This window comes from Thunnus maccoyii, chromosome 3 (assembly GCF_910596095.1).
Source record: "Thunnus maccoyii chromosome 3, fThuMac1.1, whole genome shotgun sequence".
NCBI classification, from domain to species: domain Eukaryota; kingdom Metazoa; phylum Chordata; class Actinopteri; order Scombriformes; family Scombridae; genus Thunnus; species Thunnus maccoyii.
In genome coordinates this window covers 5270117-5295918 of record NC_056535.1, presented here as the reverse complement: position 1 = coordinate 5295918, position 25802 = coordinate 5270117, and the positions used below count along the sequence as shown (strand labels likewise).

Below are 25802 nucleotides of genomic sequence, written 5' to 3'. Positions count from 1 at the left end.
AGTTGTAAGCAGAAATAAGGACATTTAAAATGTTTAAAAATATATGATGATTTCTACTAATAATAGTCATTGTTTTCTGGATGATAAGCACCAACTTAGGGGTATACATTAGTTTTTATTTACCAATGCATTGGTGCATTAAATACAAATATATGTGTGTCTGTGTCTGTGGCTGAAGTGCACACCTTGACCTTGACTGTCTTATCACAAATTCTTCCTCGGCAGTCCTGAACGAAAAACATAGTTTCCAAGACATAACCAGAGGAACTGAAGCGATTACCGCCACTAAGCTCTGCCTGTCTCCACATGTCTGTGAAATATGCCACAGGTGATAAGTGTCTTTCGGTATCTTCAGGACAATTTCTGTGTTTGGGAGAGTGTGTATTTCTATGTGTGTGTATCTCAGGACATTTTTAGCCTTAAGCAGCACTGCAACAGTGCACTCACACCTTTCCAAAGGTAAAAGCCCCACATGAGTCACAGTGAGCGTTGCAGTTCAACCATATCCAGAATAGGCGTTGGGAACCAAAACAAAGACTAAACAATATCTGAGGTCTCCCTCTGTGACCTCATGTGTTCAGATGACTCACCTATTAGCCAGTACATTAGCGTGTGTTATGTAAAGGTGAAAATGAATGGTCTTCAGCTCTAGATGTTTTTTTTTCAGAAGTATATGTGATGCATTTTGAATTGTTCAATATATAGGTGAAGCAGTTACATGTGTGCCTTTGTCTTCTTTGCTGGTTTGCATGAAGCATATTTCCACTTGTGGACAGTAAACAGCTTTCACCTTTCTATTTGTATGGTTGGTTATCCGTAGTGGAATGCAGCCAGGGCCAAAGCCAGAATTTTATAAATACATAAGTCATGAGTTCTTCTACATTAGCCACCAAAAAGTCTGTAGAATTCTAATATTTTTTTTTAATTTTGTATATTTACTTAAAGGAATAGTGTGACATTTTGGGAAATGCACTTATTCTTTACTGCTAAAATGGGAATATTGATATAACACTCATGTCTGTGTAAACTACTCCAGGAAGCCTGGCCAAAGACTGACACATAACCGCTTGTAAAACCCAAGCGGGTAACTCTGGGTCTGAAAAGTGAAGCCATTGCGGAAGTGTATTAAACCTGCATTCTTTAGCCAGCACGGGGCGACTCCACTGTCTCCAAAAAGATCACAACAAGATCAACAAGATCTCAATTGATTTATTATCTCATTAAACATTTTCTTGATGTGTTTATGGTCTCAATCGCTAGTTTCAAGTCTTCTTTAATACAGCATTATGTTAATTTTGTAAATTACGGTCCCATTTAGAGTAAAATAGATGATAAAGCAGGGTTTGCTTTAGGTCGTGGATACCTTGTGATTGACAAGTTGCTACCCCGGTGACATCGTTGGTTACGTACGTTACATAGCGTAACCCCAGTTTAGATTATAGGCATAGCTGTCGCTATTTCAGTGTGTTTTCAGTTCATGAACGTTAGGAGTCAGCTATTCAGTTTTTCCAATAAGTACATTTTGTTAAAGCCTATTTTTTGCTAGCAAAAAATTGCATTAGCATTAGCAAAATCACAGTTCAGACTGTAAATGCACTGCGCTTACTAAGCTAGCAGCTAATGCTAATGTTAGGGTCAGCTCCACCCTCTCTTCACTTCTGGCTCCAAAAAACCAGAATGGCGATGGACAAAATGCCAAACTCAAGGCTTCAAAACGGTAATTTAAGCTTAAGGTTAGCATCAGGTATGGTTACGTTTGAGTTAGAGTTAATGTTAAGGTTAAAGTTACTACAAGGAACTTTTAATTGGTTATGAAACAGTCTCATGATGCCTCTAATGCCTCTATATGACCTACATAAGTAAACGAGACCATCAGTGAGAAGATTGGCTATTTCTGTATAGTTATTCTAAATGCCTTCCACCAGGTCGGATTGATTTCATTTACGAAATGATTTATGGCATTCAGACTAGGAGAGCCTGTTTACATTACATGTAGCATTGTAGCATGAGGGAGTACAAAGTCATTACTAGGACAAGGGGAGGGCATTTCTCTTCAGTTGATAACGTTAAAAGTAAAGCCAGACTTGTTGTTGGCTTCCCGATTCATTTTAAAAAAGAGAAACAGAAAGAGCGCGAGCGAGCTGAGAGCACGAGAGAGAGAGCAGCAGTGGTTGAGCAAGCTAGAGAGTGAATGAAGAGAGCAAGCAGCGGTGTAGCGAGAACAAAGAAGTGAATCTGAGATACGGATTTTTTTTATTATCATTAATGAATTATTTTCTGATTGTTTCATGGCGGTTACATTCTAAAGCACAAATAATGCAGCCTTACATGTAACCTAGGTGTATGAATGGTAGCTATGTTGCTATGTCCATTATTTTTTACAGTAGTGATTAAACAAACTAGACGTACTGTATTGTGTTAATGCAAGGTGTTGTTAAGTGTATTTTGTTACTGTGAGACTGAGCCAGACAAGCTGTTTCTGTTTCCAGTCTTTATGCTAAGCTAACCGGCTACTGGCTGTAGCTTCATTATTCATTTAAGAGACACAAATATGAGTGGTGTCAATCCTGTCATCTAACTCTTAGCAAGGCAGCAAATGAGCATATTTTCAAAATGTCTAACAACTCCTAACTGATCAAATATTCAAATAAAATTTCTGTAAATTTTGATATTCCTGTCTGTAGGTCTAAATGCTCTTTCAAAGCTATTCCTACAATGCTGGGAATATAATTAATGGAAAAATAATATAGCCTACGGTATTCCTTTTTTTGTCCTTTAACAGTAAAATCTACAGTAAGAATATTGACCAGACTCATCATGTGCAATTTATGTGTAATTGTAGAACAATGAGGACATGTCATCAGTAGTGACTGTACAGCTCTGAATGCAGCAGACTGTGATTTAAATAAGTGTGATGTTACAGTGTGAGGTTGAAAAGGATTATTTTCATAATCAAATAAATATGTTAATTATTTTTCCAATTATCGTTTGATCTACAAAATGTCAGAAAGTACTATAAGAGTTTGCACACCCAAATCTATCAGAATGTTCTTTCAAGGTTTTGTGTGTTTGCATCCATGTTCACCACAGCATATTTCATCTGTGCCTTCTTCAGTAAGAGCATTTCTGGTAGATATGTGCAAAGCTTTTTTTGCATGTGTTGGACTTTAAGTAAAGTATATAGTTATATACATTGTAGCTGCCTTTTTGTCTTTCGTAATGCAATTTGTATCTACAAATGTCCTTAAATAATGAAAAATGTCCATCTCAAGTTCCCAGAGCTAAAGATGATGTCCTCAAATTATTCAGTTTCAAACAACCCTACCAACTAATTTTTTTTTTTAATGATAAATTGTTTTGGCACTAGTTCTGCTGCATGAATTTATTTCCAGTGTGTAACACGATATTTAAGTGTACCAGTGGAGGGTTATTCATGTGGTGTAATTATGGTCTAGTCATGCCTAGGTGAGTGAAACTAAGATGCTGTCTTTGTTTAGGCTGTCAGGTGTGTGACAAGTGGTGAGGTCAGGGTGGGGAAAGGTATTTCCGCTGGGAGTTGCTCAGTTTCCTTGGAAAAAAAAAATCACATTTGACTTTCAAGTGACTGTATGTTTGTGGCAATGGATGGAGTCAGATTAAATATCAGGAGTCATTTTACTTTTTTTTGTTGCTGCTGCCACACAGGTAGTGAGTCAGCTCCACTTAAGCTTCATTCTGGTTAAGGTGCAAATTGAAACCCACCATGACTCATTCAGGACTGTTATGGTTTGTTTATGTCACATTTCAGCAAAGCCCTAAATCCCTGCAGATGATATCATTTATCTCCAAAACCCGCAAACCCACTTGTATAAGCAAAATCTTACTGGGCATTACATTACATTTCATCTGATGATCATTTATCAGACAAGATGGATTGCTCAGTACTGTCTGTGGAGGAACGTTGAGAGAGATATGGTTTGTAGACTACAGTATTTTGTGGCAACACTTGATATGTCAGTATCAGTAAATACTGAGCTTGGAAAGCTGTGATCCACTTTTTGTAATGTCAAACGACCACAGCGCCAACATTGGCCTCACTTCACTGTGAAAAGCACTTCATTGGTACTGTACAGTCACACACACACACACACACACACACACACACACACACACACACACACATGCGGTTGGAGTGTGTGCACAAAAAGGGTGGAGTCGGTGGATTGGGACTTTTTTTCACCCGAGGGGATCAGATCTAGACTTGATGCGCCGGAAAGGAATCTAAGGTGAGGTTACCAGAGAATTACGCTGCAGCCCAGCGGAAAGCGTTTCAGTTTAATTCAAGATTGAAACCATATCCGGTGCTAATTCCTGTGACCAGATTTTTATTTGGTAACATCTAGAGGAGAAAGTCCATTTATGTACAGTCATGGAGCGCGCCGCATCGGCTCTGCAGTGCGTCCAGCCTTCGCCGCGAGCAGCGCGTAAAAGCGAGTGGCTACGGAGCGCACTGGCCCATCACCACTGCCCCGATCCCGGCGTGGAAAACGAAATCGTCGTCTTGGCCACTGGAATAGACCAATACCTGCAGGAGGTCTTCCACCACCTTGCTTACACCAACCGGGACGATACAGTGTCGGCGGAGGATTTCACTGCGCTCTGCGCCGTGCTGGGGCTCACCGGAGCCGAGAAAGGAAAGAGGACTGTGGATGGAGAAACTGGAGATGTAGAGAAAGATGAAGAGGACGAAGAGTTTAGGGATGTATGTTCTGGGTTGCCCTGCCAGCTGTCCTTTAAAGACTTCCACTCGCGTCTGTGTGGGTATTTCCGTGTGCGCAGTACACGCAAAGGCACCGGGGACTGTGCCTGGCGACTGCCCGTTACAGAGGACACGGAGCTGGTGGAGCGACAGATCCGGCTCCGGTGGCCGCGAGTCAGGCGGAGAAAATGTGTCAGTTTTGATCTTACGAGGGATCAGAATGGACCAGTTCACAGATTTATTAAAAGTCGAACCACAGAAGACCGTGAGTCAGGTACTGATGTGTGTTTTATACTGTATGTCTTACTGTATTTAAATGCCTCACAAAACATTGAGGGTTAAAATATCACTCATTATAATAGGACATTGTTCAGGGATGGTTCTGTTGCTACCTTATTCCAGCCGTAGCCTGGAACTTATTGTGGCCCACTTGCAATTTTGGACCGTGGACTCTGGGTTACACCCTAGTTGTAAAAGATAATAGTCGTGTTCTTCTTATTCATAAACTAATTTGACTGCCTACCTGTAATCTACTCGTTATTTATTGATTAGAGATACACAGAGCAGTATCAGTTGTCTTGAGACAGTGTGTAGAGGGTGGAGGGAAGAATTAATACTCGAATCAAATACAGAAACTTATTTATTTATTTTTTTTAGCAACACGTTACTTTCTCCACTTTATTTCAGTTTCACTCCTGATTTATTCTCCTCTTCCATCTCCTGCTCCATCTGCTCTACTGCAGTGCAGTATCACATGCTCTGAAAAGCACAGTGGTGGAGGATGAATTCAGATCATTTACTAAAGTAAAAGTAGCGGCATAACATGTTTAAAAGGCTCCATTACAAGTAAAATCCCTGCAGTCAAAAGGTCACTTATGTGAAAGTATTCAACATAGAAAAATTACTCTGTAATCTACATTATGGTGTTTTTGTCACTACATACTATCACCATATGTTTTGTATGTAAATTAATAACCAGTTACTACAGCTGCCAGATAACTGACGTGGAGTTTAAAATGCAATATTTCCCTCTAAATTGAGTGGAAGTATAAAGTAGCATAAACAAGTGAAGCATAAATGCCTCAAACTTGTACAGTACTTGTGTGTAGTACTTGAGTAAATGTACTTAGTGTCACTGAAAAAATAATATAAAATACTTAAGTTAACCACTGATGGTTTATTGAAGTATTACAGCTGGGACATAAACGTCAGAGCACAGAGAATTTGCTCTCATTTAAAGTCTGATCCTGTTCTGTGTTATTGTGTTTAACTCAATATTTATCCTAGAAAAAACATACATACTTAAGATGAGCAGTGATTTGGTTTCACTTTCACCACAAGTCTAACAGTCTCTTTCTTCTCCAGAGGAGGCAGCAGCTCTGAGGGAGTTGGTGGAGGACCTCCGCTCGGCGCTGCAGGGGAGCGATGCTCGCTGCCTGGCCCTGGAGGTGGCCCTTCGACGGGAGAGGAGCCGCACCCTCCCCTCTCCCTCCGGTTTTAAATCCACTGTTTCAACTCCTACAACTTCCATCACCCTCGTACAGGGAAAACTGGTGCCAACTCTCAGAATTAAAGGACAGCTGAGTGCTGCTGGAGGAGACGGGGTGAGGAGGTTGGTGAGGAGACGGGATATGAGAGACCCCCTTTTAAGGGAGCTGAAGCTGATCCGCTCCTCACGTGATGGGCAGCTGGAGGAGGCCATCAAATTTAATGAACGTCTAGAGGAGGAGGTGCGATGGGCATACCAGGAGGTTCGCAAGCTGCAGGGGGTGGAGTCTGCACTGAGGAAGGAGAACGCTCAGATCAGGTTGGAGTTAGCATTTATTACAGAGAGTTTCATAAAGTTGACTGGATGATGTTCGAATGGCAGAATATATACATATTAGAGAAATAGTTTGATGATCTCGGATGGTCTCCATCAGGAGGCGAGCGGAGGAGGCCAGGGAGGCTCTGAGCTTGGGGCTTCAGAGGGTTCGGATGATCCAGGAACAGGCCCAGTCTGTGCCGCAGCTCCAGTCCAGGATCACCCAGCTGGAGACTGAGCTGCACCAGTACAGGTACAAACACTGTGTGCGGTCTCATGCAGGAGTGTGTTTGTGCATCTATTTACACATCATTTGCCTCTGTGCTCTACTGATTTGAAATTCAATACACTAAAACCAACAGGTTAAGTTACACTCAATCAGAATCGGAGTGTTGAGATAAAAGCAGATGGAGTTAATGTGGTTTCCAACAAATACCACTGCATTAATGTTTAACAAAGACTCTCTGTCTAAACCTGCACAGTGACCAGATTGTGCTCAGATTCGACTCATTTACACCCACAATGCATCAGAGATAGTTCAAACCTGCACTGAAGAATGCCAAAGAAACATTTGACATAAAAGAAACAAATATTAAAATAGTCAAAACCTCCCCTCAACTCTACAGCTTGTTTCTGGCATCTTTCAGCTTGTTGTTTTGGTTTTACAGCCTTTACTGTTTTGGTTCACTCTCACCGCTCTCATCAACCTTGTGTGAAGCTGCAGGCAGATGTTTGAGCACCCAGCAACAAACGGCTGACAGACAAAGTTAGCAACTAGCTGGTGAACATAGTATTAAGCAGCTAAAGAGCCAGATATTTAGAATCTGGAAGGAATTAAAGTCACTTCAGAGTGTGTTGAATTCAATATATGTCCTTCAGATCAAGAGCTTGAGTTGGTGCGTTTTAATGTGCAAAACATGATACGACAAGTGGCAGATTATATTCTTACTAACAGATTAGAAAGGGTAAACACATAACAGCACCCAGTGTGTGTTTCAACGACTAAATTAGCTTTCCATCACAGGGCAGTCTCAGGACGGGATCAGAATACATTATATTAGCCTGAAAATGGCCTGATCCAATGGAAAGTTGTAGAATTTAATCTCATGTAGTGTGTCGTGGAAGACAGCTGATTCTAAATGTAGGATGCCCCATAAGGCTCAGATGGAAAGATTAGCATGTTTGAATATTTTACCTTCTCCTGCCTAGTTTGTCAACATCTACAACATACTCTGTGACGCTTCAGACACCATGGTTGGTCACCAGTCAGAAGTTTGTCTCTGGCCTCTCTTGCCGCATCACCTTTGCACATCATACAGAAAAAACTACAAGCTATGACTGCTTTGTAGTCTGACATGTTTCTCAGTTAGGGATGGGTTCTGATAGCCGTTCCATTTTGGGTCCAGTTCACAGCAAAATACCTGTATTTGTAGAGCTCTGATGCTAATGAAGCTCTTCATGCTTTTATTAGCAAAGAGCAAATGGAAAGCACACAGGTAGCAGGCTTCATTTTTAGCCAACTGTCACTGTCTCTGGTTAAAATGACAGACATCACCAGCATATTAGATCAGCTGTTGCTAATTAGTTAATTCTGTAACAACTAAAATAAAAAGTTAGCATGTTGTCCGATTAATGTGCTCTCTGCAGCTGGTGTCTGTATTCAGACAAAGATTGTTTGTGAGTGAAGAGACACATCACTCTGTAACACCACTGTACAACCGTCACAGAGTGGAGACTCATGATCAGCTGATCACCTCAGTCACTTTAAAAATCTCCCATTTAAACTTTGACTCATCATTTATCATGTCAACATTTGAATCTGATGAGTTTCATAATTCTGAAGCACTGCGGGCTAGAGATGCTAATTAAATGTGTCAGATACATTTAATTAATACTTCATGTCTCATGCTGCTCATCTAATTTTCAGATTGTAGCTACAGGTTGTGAACGTTTATTAGGCTGCCATTAAAAACTGTTGTGTTTCTGCCAACAAACAGTGAGTAGACATATTTGAGTTGTAGTTATTCTAACCATTAGCTACCTGCAAATGTTGAAAGGTAAACCTAATAAGATTTGATAAGGGATTCGAAAGGATTCGAATTTGATAAGTGGATTTGAAATCTGATCTGAAACATCACCGGTTTTCTCCTGTAGGACAGGCTGTATGTGTGTGTGTTATTATGAGACGGTAGCCAAAATAAAGAACAAAGCTGGGGTGTTACATAAAAAGCGTTTGCTGCTAGCAGCATGAAAAAGGGAACGCTTTCATCAGACAGGCCCGAGCCTGCAAATCGAGCTAAAGGGAGTACGCACACATGCATCAATGAAGGAAAATTGGTTCAAAGTATTAGATAATTGGCAAGATATTTAAGGAATATTTTCTACCTTTACCACCCTCAGATCCCTCTGCACCTGCATCCCTGATCCTGCCCGTCAACATACTTACTCAGTCGGAGAAGAGACCTGCAGCAAGACAGGTGAGTGATTGGAAAACTGATTAATGACTGCTAATCACAGCTCAGGAGTGTGAACTATAGTTTTTCTCCCAATAGTGCGCAACATTTTGCAACACTTGTTGCAACACACATTTGCTCATATTCGGCATGTTTGTCATGGGTGACTGATATATTTCAAGCTTTGCAGTAGGAGACACAGAACATTTTTCATTCACTAATGCTTTGCAACAGAACATTAAACCACTGCTAATATTTTTTTACAAAATACCAATCTACACCGGTACACATGTGAGGAGTCTTGTACACTAAGTTGTCGTTGGAGAGCAAAGGCAAAAAGTTGGTTTGTTTGCAGATGCAGAGTGTCTGCAGAGAGCAGTGGAGGGGAGAGCTGCTTCTGATGAAGAGGAGGATGACAGGGGGATGAAGGAGGAAGGACAGTGCTGCCTGTTGGAGGTGAAGAAGCACATCAGCCGACTGCACAGCTGTGGCAAAGGGTTAGCTGATTTCTAACACATATTACTACTTAACCGTAAAGGACTATTCTTAGTTTTTGGTTGTTTTGTAAACTGATGACCTCATCAGGATATGTAGTATTAGTATCAAATCATCCCCGGATATCCAGTAGATACCTTTAGCTCTCTGTGCTAACGTGTGATGGAAATTTATACTTTTATGATATGACTATGTACACTGTGTGACACTTTTCCTTTGTTTAATCCTTGTGTGAGAAGCTCCTCAACTGCTGATTCCCAGCAGGTGTGGAAATATCAAAGGCGAAGCTATGATTCAGCCTTCAACTGTTCATTCCCAGCAGATAGAAGCAGAGGAAGAAACCGCCCCCTGGAACGAAACATACAGCAGATTGAGCAATGAATGAACAAAAGTATTAATTAAAATATAACTGTTAGTCTCTGAGGTTAACAAAATACTCTTTGATGTGTGAGATTGTATGTACAAATATGATAGCTGAACTTCATTACAGCCATTTCTCAGCCTAGCAAGCTGGAAATCCATTTGCATTTTTTTGCACTTTCATTTTTATTGCAGAAACAATTCCCACCTCACATGTTAACAGGACCACAGTATCCTAGCTGCTACAGTATATAACCACCATTATGTTAAAAGTGAGAAAATGCAAACTTACAAAAATCCAAGATTTTCCAAATAATCCACTCACAGACACCTGTAACTCTCCCCTCTCCTCTTCCAGATGTCAGAAGCACGTAGTCCATCAGCTGCTCTCTCAGAGCCGCCTGCATGACAAAAACCTCATCAGCACTTCTAAGGACAGCAGGGAGCACTGCAGCTGGAAGGAACCAAACCAACAGCATCCAGAAGGCTGCAGAAGCTGTGAAGAGGAGAAGGTGGGTGAAAGAGACAATAATGAGAAGCTTGATTAAAATGCCTGGTTTATAACCATATCAAATGGGTTTTTGTGGGGACTGAGGCTATAAATATTGTTGAAGGCAGAACAGCCCTGGAGGCATAATGTCAGATTAAGAATTAAATAATAATAATTTAATAACAGAGAATAAATTCTTCTTGTCTGAGCAGCAGCCTGATCAAAGAAAACTGTAACAAACAAGTAAAGTCCATAGTTCCCGGAACACCACTTTAATGACTAATGTGGTTTATCAGATTAGTCATTTAAAGATAACACTGTCAATTTTACACATCAAAGACTGTTTACATGTGTTTGGGAGTGCTATTGCATATGTGAAAAAAGTTATATAAAGCCTTTGTGTCTCCAGAGGGAGCTGTGTGAAAAGAAAAAGAAAAAAGTGAGTTAGTGGAGTTAGAAAGAAGTGAGGTTACCAGACCTCGCAAGTCCAATAATGTTATAATGTAATGCTAAATCAGTGGAGTCCTCTTTTAAAGAACCTCATTGTTTCATATTATGGTACATTGTGGTTAATTTAGCTGGATAACCTAAAGTTTGATTGATGCCTGGCAAAAAAAAACAAACAAAAGAAAAACAGTCAGGAGTGGTCGTAGATGAGGAGGATGTGTGGCCACATGTCCTTGCTAATAACTTGAGTTTATTTCTTTGACCTCAACCATTTTAAATCAACCATCATCATGTTTCTGCCTCCAGAGCAGCTGTCATATCTCATAAATGTTGAACTCCATACTCCTTTCCAATTATTTTCTTTCTGGACCAACTCAGAGCAAATTCTTTATATATTTTGATTTCATCACTTTCTTCTCTCTGATTAACATGTCAGTCAGTGTGGCTGATATAAACATGTTAGGTCCACAGAATTGACAGAAACTCAACTTTTCAGGAACTGTAACAAGTGATTAGTTTGTCCTCTGAAATGTGTAGTTTTAGACTGCGCTCATTAATCTGTTAGTGGGCTATTGTGTTGACAAGGTCATAAAATGTTAATGTGATGTTTGTGGAGTACAGTACAGAAGAAAGATTTAAAAACCCACTTGACTCCTGTTACCAGAGGACAGAGGAAGAGGAGGACAAGACAAGGCTGGAGGAGAAAGAAAAGACCCATCTGTCTTTACTGGAGGAAAAACTCAGAGACACTCTGACATTGCTGCTGCAGCTACGCAACAAGGTGACATTTTATACCATTCACCTCACTCACACACATGCACCTCTACAGTGCCATCTAGTGTTTATTCCATCCATTGATTTTCTGCTGCTTATCCAGGTCACTGTAATGTATTGTTGGATGCTTTGGGCAGCAGGCTACACCCAGGACAGTTAGTCAGAAACAGTCACATTTACAACATGATTTTAGCTCATTATTCCTCTTTTTTGCAGCAGATTGTAACATTATAGAGCACCAAACAATTCCAAATCCCCTCTTTCTCTCTCTAGAACGTGTCCCGCAGGGTGCTGGGGAAGATTGTGATGGACACTCTGGATGTGTACAGTAGGAGTGGAGATGGTAGGTGTGTTTTAAATATTTCAGTTGTCCAGGTATTCAATGTTTTAGTGTTGCTCACTGCTTAGCTTTCTCTCTGTACTTTTTTATTTCCCTACTCAGCTCCATCTCAGGTCCTGCAGGTAGCCGACGCCCTGTGCATGCGCTTATCCTCCAGTGATCTCCTGGCAGACGAGGAGGATGATGGAGGGGGAGAGAGAGGAGGGAACCTCCTGGTTCCACCTTCAGGGTGTCAAACCAGCGGTGTCAACCCTCTGCTCATCTCCTGTTAACTAAGCTACTACTGTGGTACCTACAGTATCTATAATGGTACGGAACAAGTGCTGAAGTGCTCTTTTCTCTGTTTCTCCATTTATCTCTTTAGCTATTTTTGCACCCATAGAAGTTCTACAGTTCTATATCCCAGATTTTGAAATTGGTTAAATGTATTTAAACGTAAATTTTATATTCTTTAATGTACTAGTGTTCTATTTTGTATCTATTTAATTGTATTGATTAAACGTTTTTGTCCAATTCTTTGCTTTGTGCTTAACAACATAGACATGATAAAACATCTTGTCTTCAGCATCATTGTTGGAGGTCAAAGTCTTATTTCACTGTCTGCAGACTCTGCAGGTTTCTGCTACATGGTGTTTTTCTGGTCAGACCAAACACTATTTCATGTCTGCAAAGCCACACACAGTTGGATCTGGAAACACATATGTTGCAATAAATATATACATTGTAAGTGGATGAACTTTAAGGTCTAACCAGAGACTGACAGTATATAAATTTGGGGATTTTACATGGGAAATCTACACCGAGGCAGTGACTTAATAATGTGTAAAATTGTATTTTGAGTGAATGGGAATTATAAAGGAGGGAAATAGATAAAACACACAATGCATTTTTTTAATTTATTCATTTATTTTCATAGTTTTTTGGTACAATTTCAGATTGTCATCTCTTAAATATAGCCCAAATCTTTGAAATTATAAATGAAATTAGATGAAGACTGAAACCAAAAGTTTGGCTATGAGCCTGATGTTAGTCATTATAACATGGTGAGTGGACTATGTGGACTACAAGTTTTCTACCAGCTCTTTTAGTTTCATCCAAATATCTGCCTTCATGCCTGGTTCATCTGTATTAGATTAAAATGAGTAAAGTCATGTGAATACTTCTGGTGCAAGAAGGACAAAGACATCAAGTCTTAAGAGAAGAGGGCTCTGCAGTCTTAATTTGATGTAAGTAAGTGTCAAAATAAGTCGAATTACCTTCATCAGGACAAATGTGTAACAAATAAGTAAATCAAATAGAGTTCATCTGTGTTTGTTCATACACAGCATTCCATGTTGTAAGCTCCCAAGGTCAAAATACATAGGAAGCTCCACAGGTACAACATATCACAGGACTGAGGATAAAAAAGGGATCGAGGGATAAAAATAATATAAATACACATGTGAAGTATGTAAAGAAAAAGTGGCGTCCTTCTCATAAAAGTCCATATTAAACCCACAGGATGTAGGGAGCATACAGTATAGCTGTTTTTTCTGTTTCCTGCTGTCCCACCATGTTTTTTCCCATATCTCTGCAATATTTCCCTCAGTTTTCTGCTTATTTACTACATACTTCCCTTTATGATTTACTGATTCTGATTTATTCTGAGTTTCTGTGATTTGTTGTATCTGTGGAGCTTTCTATGCATTTGGACATGGCATGTGGATATGTCTAATGTGATAAATGTAAACAAATTGCTGTGTTCGCATGTAAAAAACATTATATAACGTCACAAGTTTGTTATGATTTACTGCTGTACATTTAAAGACCTGTGGTCTACAAATTAAATGGAGGATAACCTGAGCAAAGCCTGAGTAAACTCAGGTGCAGACATCTCATCAGATTATCTGCACACTCAGAAGAAACAGACAGTACCAGAGAGGAATGATATGAAATAATATAGTCCTTTATTTCCAGCAATTTACAAAGTCCTGCAGGGAGAAAGCCTTCCTCCAGCCTCACAGAGGGAGGGCTTTTACAAGAAGAACACACAGAGAATGCAAAGACCTCGGCCCCGGTGACACTGCACATGTTTTTACATCATTAATCATTACATGCAGCAGATCTGAGGGTGACAGGTGGAAGTCAAAGCTTAGTGTCTGAATCAAAGGCTCAATCTCGATGTGGATGTCGGCAGCCTGAGGATCATCCTGGTTCCCTGTGAGTTTGAGGGGCTTGGGGGTCTGAAGCACTGAGGTTAACAAGGCAGTAGATGGGTGAAGGGATTTAAAGGCTGGGCATGTTAAATACAAGGGGAAACCTCTGGAATCAGAGGGAGTGACGCTGCATTTTTGTCATGCTGCACTTGTTTTTGTTGTTTCTGGGGTGTGTTTATGGGTTGAAATCTTACTTCTGTTGGTGCTTAACTTGACTCCAGACTTTTCAGATGCCCTGTAAACCCAACCTGTTGAGGTTTCTTTCAGCCTTCAAGTCCTCATTTTTGCAAAAATGTGTGAACAAAAGCTTGCAACTGATGCTCCCAGCCCTCCTCTCCACCACTGCATCATATAAAGTCATTATTACATTACACATCATAATCAACTCACTGTACATCTTTTATTAATCAAAGCTAATTAAAGAGACGCTACTCTGTGGCGAACCAAGCTCCTGATTGGTTACTCTGAGTTGAGCTTGGCTCTGATAGGTTAAGGCCATTCTATGTCTTATAAGTATGCTTTCCCTGTGTGAAACAGGGTGTGTGTGCATATGTGTGAAGTGTGTATTAGGCACCGTGCTATTCATTTGCCTCACCGCCATTCTATTGCGGCAAGCGCCAAAAAAAGCTCTACTGGCCTTTTGCAAAGAAAAGAAAAACATAAAGGAGAAGAGAAAAAGGACAACAACATGGTGACACAGAAACGGAGTCAAAATGAAATGACAAAATAAACAACCTTATATATAGAATAAATATAGTATGTACAATTTGCTTTGTGTGCTCCTAAAAATAAATAGACAAAGCATTACCTGCCCCCTGACAGAAGTATTCACAACTTTCCATTGACATAGAGGCAGAATGCTGGCACCTGGTCAGTAAGAGTGGAGGATACAGACTGAGAGTGAACAGATGGAAGGATGCAACTTTTACAACAAGTCAAACGCTGTAGAAAAGAAGACAAAATAAATGTCACACTGAGTGGACGTATATATGTTGTTTTAAATCCAGAGGACACAGAGATGCACAGAGAAGTAGTACAGTTAAAAGAATCCCTGCGGTGCCCTCTGGTGTCCGTTTTATAGATTACAGTACTTTGTACATTTGACCAGCTCGGAGTAGTTGCTTCATCTTTACAGTGGTTGTCTTCTTGATGATATTCATGACACAAAACAATAATCACAAAGAGTTAAAACGATTAGGGAAAGGAGGAAAGGAATAGAAAAAAAAAAAAATCACAATTTGAACATAACTGACATATTTTTAAAAATCAGTCACATTCACAACAAAAGATTTTTAACATAAAATAATCACGTTTTGCACATTCACACTATGTGCCCTGCACATGCATTCTGCTGGCCCCTTCGAAACAACACAGAAGTCTGACAAGCGGCAGATAAGTCAAGCATCACATGCATGTTACTCCTAACACACTAGGCTTTGCCTCTGGGCCGACATCTGTACTCGGTACAGTCTGTCAAAATGGCTGTTTGCAGTTTCTTTCACTCACAACTTCCTTTTCATTCTCCTCCTCACCTGTAAGTCCTCAAAAACAGTCAGCTCAGGTCAGCTGAGTTTCAAAAAGACAGGTGGCAGATATGTGTGTTAAAGGGCACGTTAGATCAGTGCCTCACTAAGATTTAGCCCTTTGATTAAACATTGTCCAATAACGGTCAGAATCCCCCACAACCAGATATAAGTGTTATTATTAGTTATTTTATCATTTTTATGTGTGATCAGAGAAAAAAAGCACATTTTTTGAGAATTTTACACGAACTCACTCTACAGCGTCTGAAAAAAATCCCTGTAATGAAACCCACCTCAGCCCAGCCACACCAGAAACTAGTACTGTGAAATTAATTGTGCATCCTCGAGAAGTAGGTGAAGCTTGCTGACTGTTGAAGAGCAGAGACGTATGAAATTAGATAGTGTAGCATGGCTAATATGACAGGCACCTCCCTGTCGCTACACTACTGTCCAAAAGCATCATGCCAAAGTTCATCAGATTTGAAGTCAACACGAAAGGTATGTGGCCTATGCAGATAATGCTGGCTAACCGGAAACATACTAGGACAAGTAAGTCACAATAGCTCTTACACATAGTTTCTTTCAATTTTCTCTGTACTGGTCCACTTAATTCACCTTGGCGTTTTGTTACCAGCATTATAGATAATTCTATTAAATAAAGAGTTACTTAAGGGAGATAAAAGCTCTCCAACTGTCAGTTAACAATCTCTTTAGCTTGGTCACTAACAGGACAATAAATTCATGAGGTTTATTCAAAAGACCTATTCTTCCATCAACTCCTGTCTGTTAATGGTCTGCAAAACATTCCTCTTTTGTGAAGCTGTTTATACTCTAACTGAGGTTAAGTAAAAGTGGATGGTGCAACACAGCTAATGGTAGCTTCCTCCATTTTGGCCTCTCTATTCCCTCAAAGGTCAACACTTTCAAGACGGCTTGACAAAAACAATTGCGCCCCTGCAAGCGAATCCACTGATTGTGTTGATTCCACTTGAGTGAACTGATTTTACTGCTAATGTTGCTGTTTTGAACACTGGTGTGACCGGGCCTTTATCAGTGCTGGTTGACTGGGCCCTCAGACAGCTTCAAGAACTACACTGATCTTTGAATAAAAAGCAACACTGGATACTTTAAAGGTTTACCACAACTTCCTCTGGTCAGATAATGTGACTGTTAACCAACCTCAAATTTAGAGTTCAACTTTGTCCTAAATGCTTTGTGAGAATCAAAATGGTCAAATCATAGATATAAAGATATCAAATATCCACACAAATTATCAGCGATCATTTCAACCTTTCATCTGTATCAGTTGAACTCTGGTGAGCACATCCTGGCTAAGGCCACTTAACACACTTTCACACCATGTGTGAACACAATGCCGTTCAGTTGGCTGAGCTCTGCAGGGTTGTTCCAGTGCGTGGCAGCATGTTGAGCCTCTTGTCACTTACTGTAAGCCTTGCTTGGGCAACAAAACAACAACAACAACTAGCCTGCTCCAGTAGAGAGTTGGAAGATGGTTTCAGACAGGGGGACTGGTGCTATTCTCACCTGGAACAGCCCGCAGCAAAATAAGACCTCTCTAACCTCCTAGTGTCCACAAAAAACCCCACAGTGTGTTGCAACAGTGAGGTGTGGGTTTTTGTGTGTCAGGTACAGTGACACATTCCTAACCGACAGTTGTCTGGCCATTTTCGACATACTATTTTCCACCGTTTCTGTTTCTGACTCCGGACATTTCAGAATGCCAGTATTTAGTAGATTGGGCCAAAAAAATGGAAGTAGCGTGACCTTTGTGGACTCTAAAGGAAGTTTAAAGGATAAAAGACAGGCTATTGTGTGAATGAACACAGAAACTTTTAAATAGGCTTTAATAGGCGATTCTCAACTGCCAACAGAATCAGAGGTAAATCCGTTCCTGTAGTGGTTGACGTAAGCGTTTGTTGGACTGCCATCTGACCTCAGGTCTGATCTTCTAAATTCTCAAAGGGCGGGAATTCCAACCTTGATTTCCTGTCCCTGTTCCAACTCAAATTAAACCACCCGCTGATGTGAGCTGCGCCAAAAAGGGATTTAGGTTGTTACGTTTGTGGTCCAGTCCCCTGTAGTAACACCCCTCAACCCTGTTTCCTGCTGTCGCAAGGCCAAAGCAAAACAGAGAGAACAGCTACAGCAGCCCTATGCACTCTACTAAAGAAATGAGACATATTAGATTTGCAATTCATAGAATATTCATTCTGTATATATGACATAGCACTTGGTGATTAAGCATTCTAGGCATGTTTGGGTGTATTTTTTTTCTGTGTTTTTGTTGTCTTGGTTTCAAGTGTTAAAAGTTGATCTTTACAAACAGGAGGGCTAGTGTCCCCATTGAAAATAATGAGGACTGGCCCCTCACATAGAACAGATATCGATTCATATCAAATGCATTATTCACCAACAATAATAATCATTGTCAATATAACAAAAGTAGTAGGACTCTGTTATTAAGTAAAATAAAGGAGGAGAAGTGGAGTCTGTGGGGTTGGATCCATCATAGGTAAAGTTTTGTTCAGTGGTAGAGGTGGAGATATGTGTGTTTCCATCCTTTCTAAGGTGAAACGTAGATACTGCTGTGGTTCTGGGTTGCTGCTGTGGTGCATCAGTGTCCTGATATCCTGAAGATGAAACACTACTGCCCTACAAGAGCACTATACTGTCAATCAGAGTCCTTCAGGAGATTAGCCCTTTCATTTTAAATGTTGTCCAGTTTCAGATCAGGTTCAGGCATACAGGTGATATTTGTCACTGTCCGTGCGTGCAAGCGAATGTGATTTTTTTTGTGTGTGTGTGTGTGTGTGCGTGCGTGTGTGTGTGTGTGTGTGTGTGTCTGTGCGTGCATTCAGTTGCCCGCGTTGCTGTCTCTGTCCCCGATGAACCAGCGCATGTGGAAGCAGAGGGCGAGGAAGCCGGTTCCTAGCAGGTCACCCAGAGCAGTCAGGTAGGGGATGGAGAAGTTGTCAGGGTCCATCCCGCGGCCCCACATCCAGTGCACCATCCAGTCTGCCAGGTAGAGGAGGATGATCACCTACAGGACAACAGCAGACATTATGTAAAGGATCCACAGAGGCTTTAATCTTCTCAGAAAGCTAATGAATGAGAGATTCATATTACTGACTATGCAGACAGGTCAGTTTTGAGGGAACGTCTCTGAATGCAGATTGTGAGCTTATAACCTATAAAACAGTTCCTTCCAGAGTTCACGATCTTGCAATCAGAAGAATTAATGCAAATAATAAACAATCCCATAACGTTTGCAAGTTCTAGCCATTCTTTTACATCCTTAGAAATTTTCTGCAAAAAAACTGGAAAAATGCATGCTATTTGAAGCAATATTATATCATTAACTTTTGAAAGAGGAAATAACATAAGTATTTCTCTTACTGATGAAAAGTTGAACCATACACTATAACTCAGCCTTGCTCAATTCAATACACTTTGCTGCTACAACCTTATTTGTTTTGGTATGACCAGTAGCCCATGGTGGCTAATGATACCTATTGTTAACAAAATTAAGTTCGCAACTGCCATGTAACTGACATTAGTGAGCCTGTTCAGCAACTTGTCGACTATTATCTGTGCTACTGTTACACTATGTTTTAGCATTTACCATTATCCGATAATTGTCACTTGTGGCCACAGTGACCACAGTTCAGGAAAAATTATACAGTCTTTCTTTAAAGCACTGCAATCATTTGGTTTAAGGAGCTTATTGTCTGCCCGACATGGCACTGTAAGAAGCACTAATGTTACCTCATAGGTTGCATTCGGGGGGGGGAATTTACTGAAGCATGTTCAACTTCATGGCTAGCTAAATGCAATAGAGGCTACTGACAGAAATGCCTACGGAGCTTCATCCTGAGATGCTACTCAACCAATTTTAACCTCACTGGGAGCTAACTTGCATATTATGAGTATAAGTAGGTTCTTTAAACAGTTTTTTTCTAATATCAAAATTGATGCAGCAGAATCAGAGAAATCATCTCTTTTATTCCATGCATTCCTTTTTCTTGTCAAAACATGGAACCTACATCACCCACAATGCAACGATTCTGACCTGCAAGTAAGGAACCAAAGGTAAGTGTGTGTGTGTATGTGTATGTACCTGCAGTAGTGCAGCAGCCAGGTAAAAGGTGATGAAGATGGGTGTCAGGGTGGTGTGTCCTCCCCTCAGGGAGTTGATGGTGTAGAGGAAGACTAGGTGACCTGGGGCAACCAGCAGGAAGAGCACACGAGCCGAACGAGAGTTCACACCTGGAAGAGAGACAGGGTTTACTTTTTAACATGTCAAATACCTTTACTTCAAAAAAGGAATTTGATAAGATGTAACTGAGTTAATTCTGCATTTGAGATAAACTAAGGTTGTGTTCTTTTACTTTAAAGCTCCATTCAGCAACACAATTTACATTAAATCAAATGGTTCACTGTTAATATCCACTGTGGTTTTTGCTAAACTCAATCAGTCATGCCACTCATGGAAAGATCTGTTTTTATTAGATAAAACAGGGAGAAAAACGGCGGAACATTCCGCAGCCACCCAAAAACTTACTGGAGCCGAAGAATGAGGTGCAGGGTGTGGGGCACTTCCTGGGGGTGGGGTTCGGATCCCCCATGGGTAGACCATTCATGTGCAGATAGGTGGAGATACGACTGGCCTGAACTGCGACCAGGTTACCTCCCACACCTGGCACACACACACACACACACACACACAGGGTGAAAACATGGAAAATATTGTTAATACAAGTTCCAATTCTGGCTGTTTTTTATTTTTGAATGTGAAATAAACAACATGAACAGCTATAAATACAAATTTTACTACTAGGACAGATTTTCTTTCTGTAGCTTATTATGTTCTCTGCTGCTGTGGCCACTTTCCCCAAAGACATCATTAAAGTTTCATCTAAATCTAAAATCTACTCACCGTTGATGACTGGAGTAAAGACAGCCATGCCGACATAGTTGGGGTTGGTGACAGTCTTGTCAAGGATCAGACCACCAACACTAAAAGACAGACAAGAGTGAATAACTGCAACCACTGTTTTCCGTTGAATGTCATCTATACACAGGAAATACATTAGATCCATCACACAATAAAGAACCTGGTACATCTGCAGGAAATGATGTGTAGATTTTGTTTACTTGTATGATTTTGAAGTATAACATATATATGATATTTTACATAAATGCAAAAACAATTGTTTTTTTACTTGTGGTATTTTTGAAAATACCTTAGTTTGCATAACTGACATACAGTATGTTGATAAGCAGTGGAATAGTTTGTTAAAGCCTGAATGTCTGAGTTCTGTGACTTCTGATTTCATAAAGGTAAATAACATGAATAGATCCCTGTGTGATCTACCTGCTGATGGCCATGGCGATGATAACGGGCTCCCAGCCGGAGTAGAGAACTTCTCTGGTGGATGGGATCTTCCTGGCTATCAGCACCCATAGGGGGCACAACGCCACAAACACTGCACACACCAGCGGGTTGGCATAGTCGTTGAACTCTGTATGGGAAGAACAGAAGGTGGATTTACACACTGAACAAAGAAAATTGTGGATAATTTCTTTAGATGCACTCTTACTGTATACTTCATCTGTGATTATTTGATGTTTCTGTTTTGTGCTGTGAGTCATTTTAACGTCACCTTGCAATTTCCATGTATAATCAGCAGCAAAAAAATGAAATCATGGTCAGGATAATTGGAAATCCGTATCCCACAGCAGTAGTATTTGTCAGTATTAGTGTACCTCAAAAGTAGGACTGCATGTCCCATAATTCCTGTTGTTTCTTGCAAAGAAAAGCAGTAGATTTCCTGCCAAATTACACTTTGTGTCACGCAATGGAAAATGTAGCACTGAAGCCGAGAATGAAATCTCATTTGTCTAGTAATTGTCCAGATTTTATGAAAATAAAAATAAATAATTTGATACATAACATAATAATGTAATATAAGAACAATGTAAAAATTTACGTATGAGAGCCTCAAATGACTTAAGTCTAATATAAAAGCACCTAGTAAAAACTTTTGAATCTTGACTATAATACAAAAACAGTTTTAAGTGAAAGGAATATAGTGTAACTGAACAGGACTGTGGTTGGACTGACAGTAAGTCCCTGGTCTAGCCTCTAGGAGGCAGTATTACTGCTACATGGACACAACAGGAGAACTGATCCACCACAAACAAAACATTTAAGTAGACAGACTGTGTACATACACCCAGACGACCGCTGTGTTTTTGAGCCAAAATAACCCAAATAAGCTCAATATAATACCGCACTGTGGTATTTAAATTGAGTAAGACTGCAAAGTTTCCAGACAGAGGGAGGAGTTATGTAATTACTACACACTCTGGTGAGGATGCTTTCATTGCTCACTGTGTGTAAGAGTTTGTCAGCGTTGCCAGATGTATGATAATTATCATATTTGTACAATAATTTTGCCCTCTGTACGATGTATAATCAATGACGCTAAAAGTCCCATAAAGTACAATAATTTGATCATTTTGTGAAATTTAGTATTAGTACAGGGCAACCTATGCGTGCTATGTCCCGCAAGTTGCATCTATTGCTGCCTTCTAGTGCTGTGGGAAATTAAAAACTCACATCTACAGCACAGAGGAAAGACTCAACATATTGAACAGTAGCCTAGATGTCTAGAGCAACATCTAAACATCATATTGTCTAAATAGCTTCTAACATGCATGTCTTTTTCTCCGATATGCCTCCTTTGATAATATATTTTACATCAGTAATTTAGAAATGTTTTTTGAGTCGTATTTGTGACCATGCATCTTCAATGTGGGACTTAATGGTGCATCCATGAACGCAGCAAATATTGCAACCAGCGCAAGCAGCAGCAGCAGACAGTGTTTTCTGAAATTAAACATTTATACCTATTTGTTCTCTTGGTTATGACTCACGTATGATAATTTTCCTAAAATACAATCATTTTAAGCCTCTGGTATGATAATCTCTCTCTCTGGCAACTCTGGTGTTTGTCCATCTGTGTGTCTGTGGTATGGACGATGGAACAGTGGGGAGTTTAGGGAGGCTGGGTGTGGTGGTGGTGGTGAAGATATTATCACATACTGTATCTAACAATAGAGCCGAATAGCTGTGGAGTTTCTCGCCCTGAAAACACAGTAAGCTTAGGTGTGGGCGGCTTTCATCCTTATTTACCACTCGCAGCCAGATGCAGAGTCACATTACACACATTTCTACACGTGCCGCTCCCATTTATGATAACATCTTTCCAAGTAACAGATGCTTTTGAAACTGAAATCTAGTGACTGTGATGACACAATTGAGTTATTGGTGTATGACTTTTGTGAAGATTATTCTGTCTCTGATTGTAATTTGGGAGTTACAAGTAGTTAGGAGCTTGTTGTTGTGACTGCTGTGTTTGTGACACCACATGAGTGAAAAATGTACTGTTCTTGTAATTAATGTGAATGTAGTGAAGACCAAGGATATTACATAAATTGAAAACTGTTGACGTACAAAACTCCAGTGAGCCCTAAGCACATTAACTGAGCATTACATTACATACTAAATGTATGTCAGGTGATTTGTGAGTGTATTATTACCTAGCTCCTTGTACAGTGCTGTTGAGATGCCTGCCAGCAGGGACAGGGTGATCAGGTCTCCGAGGCTAGCAGCGATAGGTGTGGCCACGTTGTCAGGGTTGATGCCGACTTTCCTGGATGCGATGATCACACCGATCATGACAAGACCTGTGGGATGTCAGGTCAGAAACATCTCAACATGAAGACAGCTGAAGACCCTTTCACTTTCATAAACTTTATTCCATATTAATATGTGATGTGATATGCAATGGTCTACAATGTAACCATCTACCATCGGTGTTCCAGGTTAACCTTGTGAGGGAGGGAAAAAAAGACTGAATGAGTGGAAAATGTTGTCTTCAAGGGAGTTTTTCTAGAAAAATGGATTGGAATTTTTTTTGTTTTCCATTAGGAAAGTTGGAACAGGCAAAAACAAAAAGTTGAAGGCAGGAAACATATAAAATAAAGTGAGAAGAACAATAACAAGAACGATGATTAAACTAAACCAATTTAGCACTGCACTCCAATAACACTGTTGGACAGGGTCAGACTGGCACAAAAAAATGGCCCAGGTCTTTTCTTTTACACAGACCAACATGGCCGATGGGTGTTGGGTGGGGGGAGGGGGGGTTGGGGTTGCTACTGCTGTTGCTGGGCCGATGATGCATCGCTCTTGCTCTTGTTTTTCTATACACTGCTTAAGCGGCTCACATAGCGAACGGCCCACCAGGATTTCTCCCGGTGCTCCCGATGGCCAGTACAACTCTGTTGCACAGTTTGAAGAAAAAAAAAGTACCAAAATCGATACAGCAGAACCAGACATATCTTCATTTTTATTCCACACATCCTTTTTCCTTCTCAAAACCTGGTGCCCTCAATTCTCACAATGCAACTTGAACAACGACAGTGGGGTCGGAAATTCTGGTGTGTTATGCTAGTAGTAGCTAATGTAGCCTGGAGCTGCTAACCTCAAGCAGAGATGAGGAGCGGTGGGCTACAAAGGTCTGGTAACTTCACTTCTTTCAGATTTTTTATGTTTTCAAACTTGTAGTCTTCAGCCTCAACTCACACTGACTCAAGTGACATCACTTGAGTCAATTTGTCAGACTTTGCGCAGCTCCCTCTACAGCCTCAAAAGGCTTTGTACTACTTTTTTTCACACATGCAGTAGTCCTCCTTTACACCTGGAAACACACTTTGATGTTTAAAATCAGTGGAATTCCCCTTTAAGGCTCAACATTTTTGCAGTTTTTGCAATTTCTCAGAAAAAACTGGATTTTTGAGAGGAAGATATTTGTTCTGGAACAGGGAACTATTTACTGCAGTTTACAATGAGTAAATCAAGTCCTCTCATGGTGAGGTCAGCTCAGAATGTACAGTACATCTACTAATAGAAAGTGATGCAAAAATATAGGGAGAACATGCAAAAGACTGGCTTTTGAGTCAATGGAAGTCATTAAACACATGGTGATACTACAGAATGTCTGCATAGCAAACAGTATTTTTCATCATCACAATTTCAAGTAGAATTTTGAAGAATTGATTTTTAAAATCAGATTTTGACCATTTTTTCATACAGTATTCAGAATGAGCCCTGAAAATACCAACACTTACAAATGTTGGAATCGGGCGAGCCTGGCAGAATATCAAATAATAATAATAATAACTCTATTTGTGGCTACACACATGAACTTGATCTCATTTACCTGGATGGCTACAGAAGGTTAGAGAGCAGGTTTGGTCAAGTGGCATTTATCTTGCAAGATTTGGAGTTCAGGTTTGCTAACTTTAGCACTGGTACAGAGAGTCAAATGAAACCCAGACATGCCTGATGCCTGTTTACACTGTGAATATCCCTCACAGCCTGTGTAGTGGTGTACTGTACCTAGCAGCAGAGAGGCGATGAAGGCAGTGGCCACACTGGAGGCACACAGCAGTACCGCGTGGCCCAGCCTGAAGTGTCCCTCTGGGATCCAACCGAAGATCACAGCAGCTATGGAGGCCAGGAAACCCACGACTGTGGCCTGGACCTGCATACAAACACACATGGTTTATGCATCTATAGATTACAGTCAACATGTATACTCCAGATGAATGTGAGATATCGTGTTACACCTACTCAGTTTTAAAATTCAACACACTGTTGAAGCTTACATGGCCTTTATGCATTTAGTTTTATTTACAGTTACCTATTTAACATCATGGACCCCAGAAAACACCTCATCCATTAACTTACTCACAGTTATTGGCTTTTAATTCTAGGGGAACACTAGGGGAACACAGTGTCACAGCGTGACAAATATCAAACTACACAAACATGTAATAGATACAAAGCTTCAGAAGCTCCAGTGTATAACGCCCTTAATGAAGCACCAGTGTGACCCAGCGTGAATGCACGCTGACCCCAAATAGGAGGTTGAGTCAGCACCCTGCCAGCACTGGTTTATAGTGTTCCAGGAACTATAGAGTCGCCAAATATTACATAACAACCAGCCCACTACAAATGGTAAACCCTGAGAAGAGGTGACTGATCCACTGAGACCAAACGGAGGGTTAATTTGGCGAAATGAAATATTGA

At 40.4% G+C, this 25802-nt stretch overlaps 2 protein-coding genes across 7 annotated transcripts in view; one reads left to right on the top strand and one right to left on the bottom strand.

Moving 5' to 3' along the window:
- Positions 1–4134: 4134 nt before the first annotated feature.
- Positions 4135–12364, top strand: si:ch211-112f3.4 (EF-hand and coiled-coil domain-containing protein 1). Its single transcript, XM_042401327.1, has 9 exons — positions 4135–5012; positions 6104–6545; positions 6661–6795; positions 8943–9019; positions 9351–9492; positions 10209–10362; positions 11452–11568; positions 11835–11904; positions 12004–12364. The coding sequence occupies exons 1-9, from the start codon at positions 4409–4411 to the stop codon at positions 12171–12173; spliced, it is 1911 nt and encodes a 636-aa protein (XP_042257261.1). The 5' UTR covers positions 4135–4408; the 3' UTR covers positions 12174–12364.
- A 1467-nt stretch (positions 12365–13831) lies between these two features.
- Positions 13832–25802, bottom strand: part of slc41a1 (solute carrier family 41 member 1) — a 28323-nt gene continuing 16352 nt past the window's right edge. For all 6 annotated transcript variants that reach the window (XM_042407114.1, XM_042407115.1, XM_042407120.1 and 3 more), the window contains 7 exons: positions 25110–25254; positions 23246–23392; positions 21015–21162; positions 20577–20656; positions 20202–20336; positions 19758–19906; positions 13832–18680 (listed from right to left, as the gene is read on the bottom strand). In XM_042407114.1, the coding sequence (XP_042263048.1) occupies positions 18495–18680; positions 19758–19906; positions 20202–20336; positions 20577–20656; positions 21015–21162; positions 23246–23392; positions 25110–25254 (990 nt within the window). In that variant the 3' untranslated portion in view covers positions 13832–18494. The remainder of the gene's footprint in view (positions 18681–19757; positions 19907–20201; positions 20337–20576; positions 20657–21014; positions 21163–23245; positions 23393–25109; positions 25255–25802) is intronic.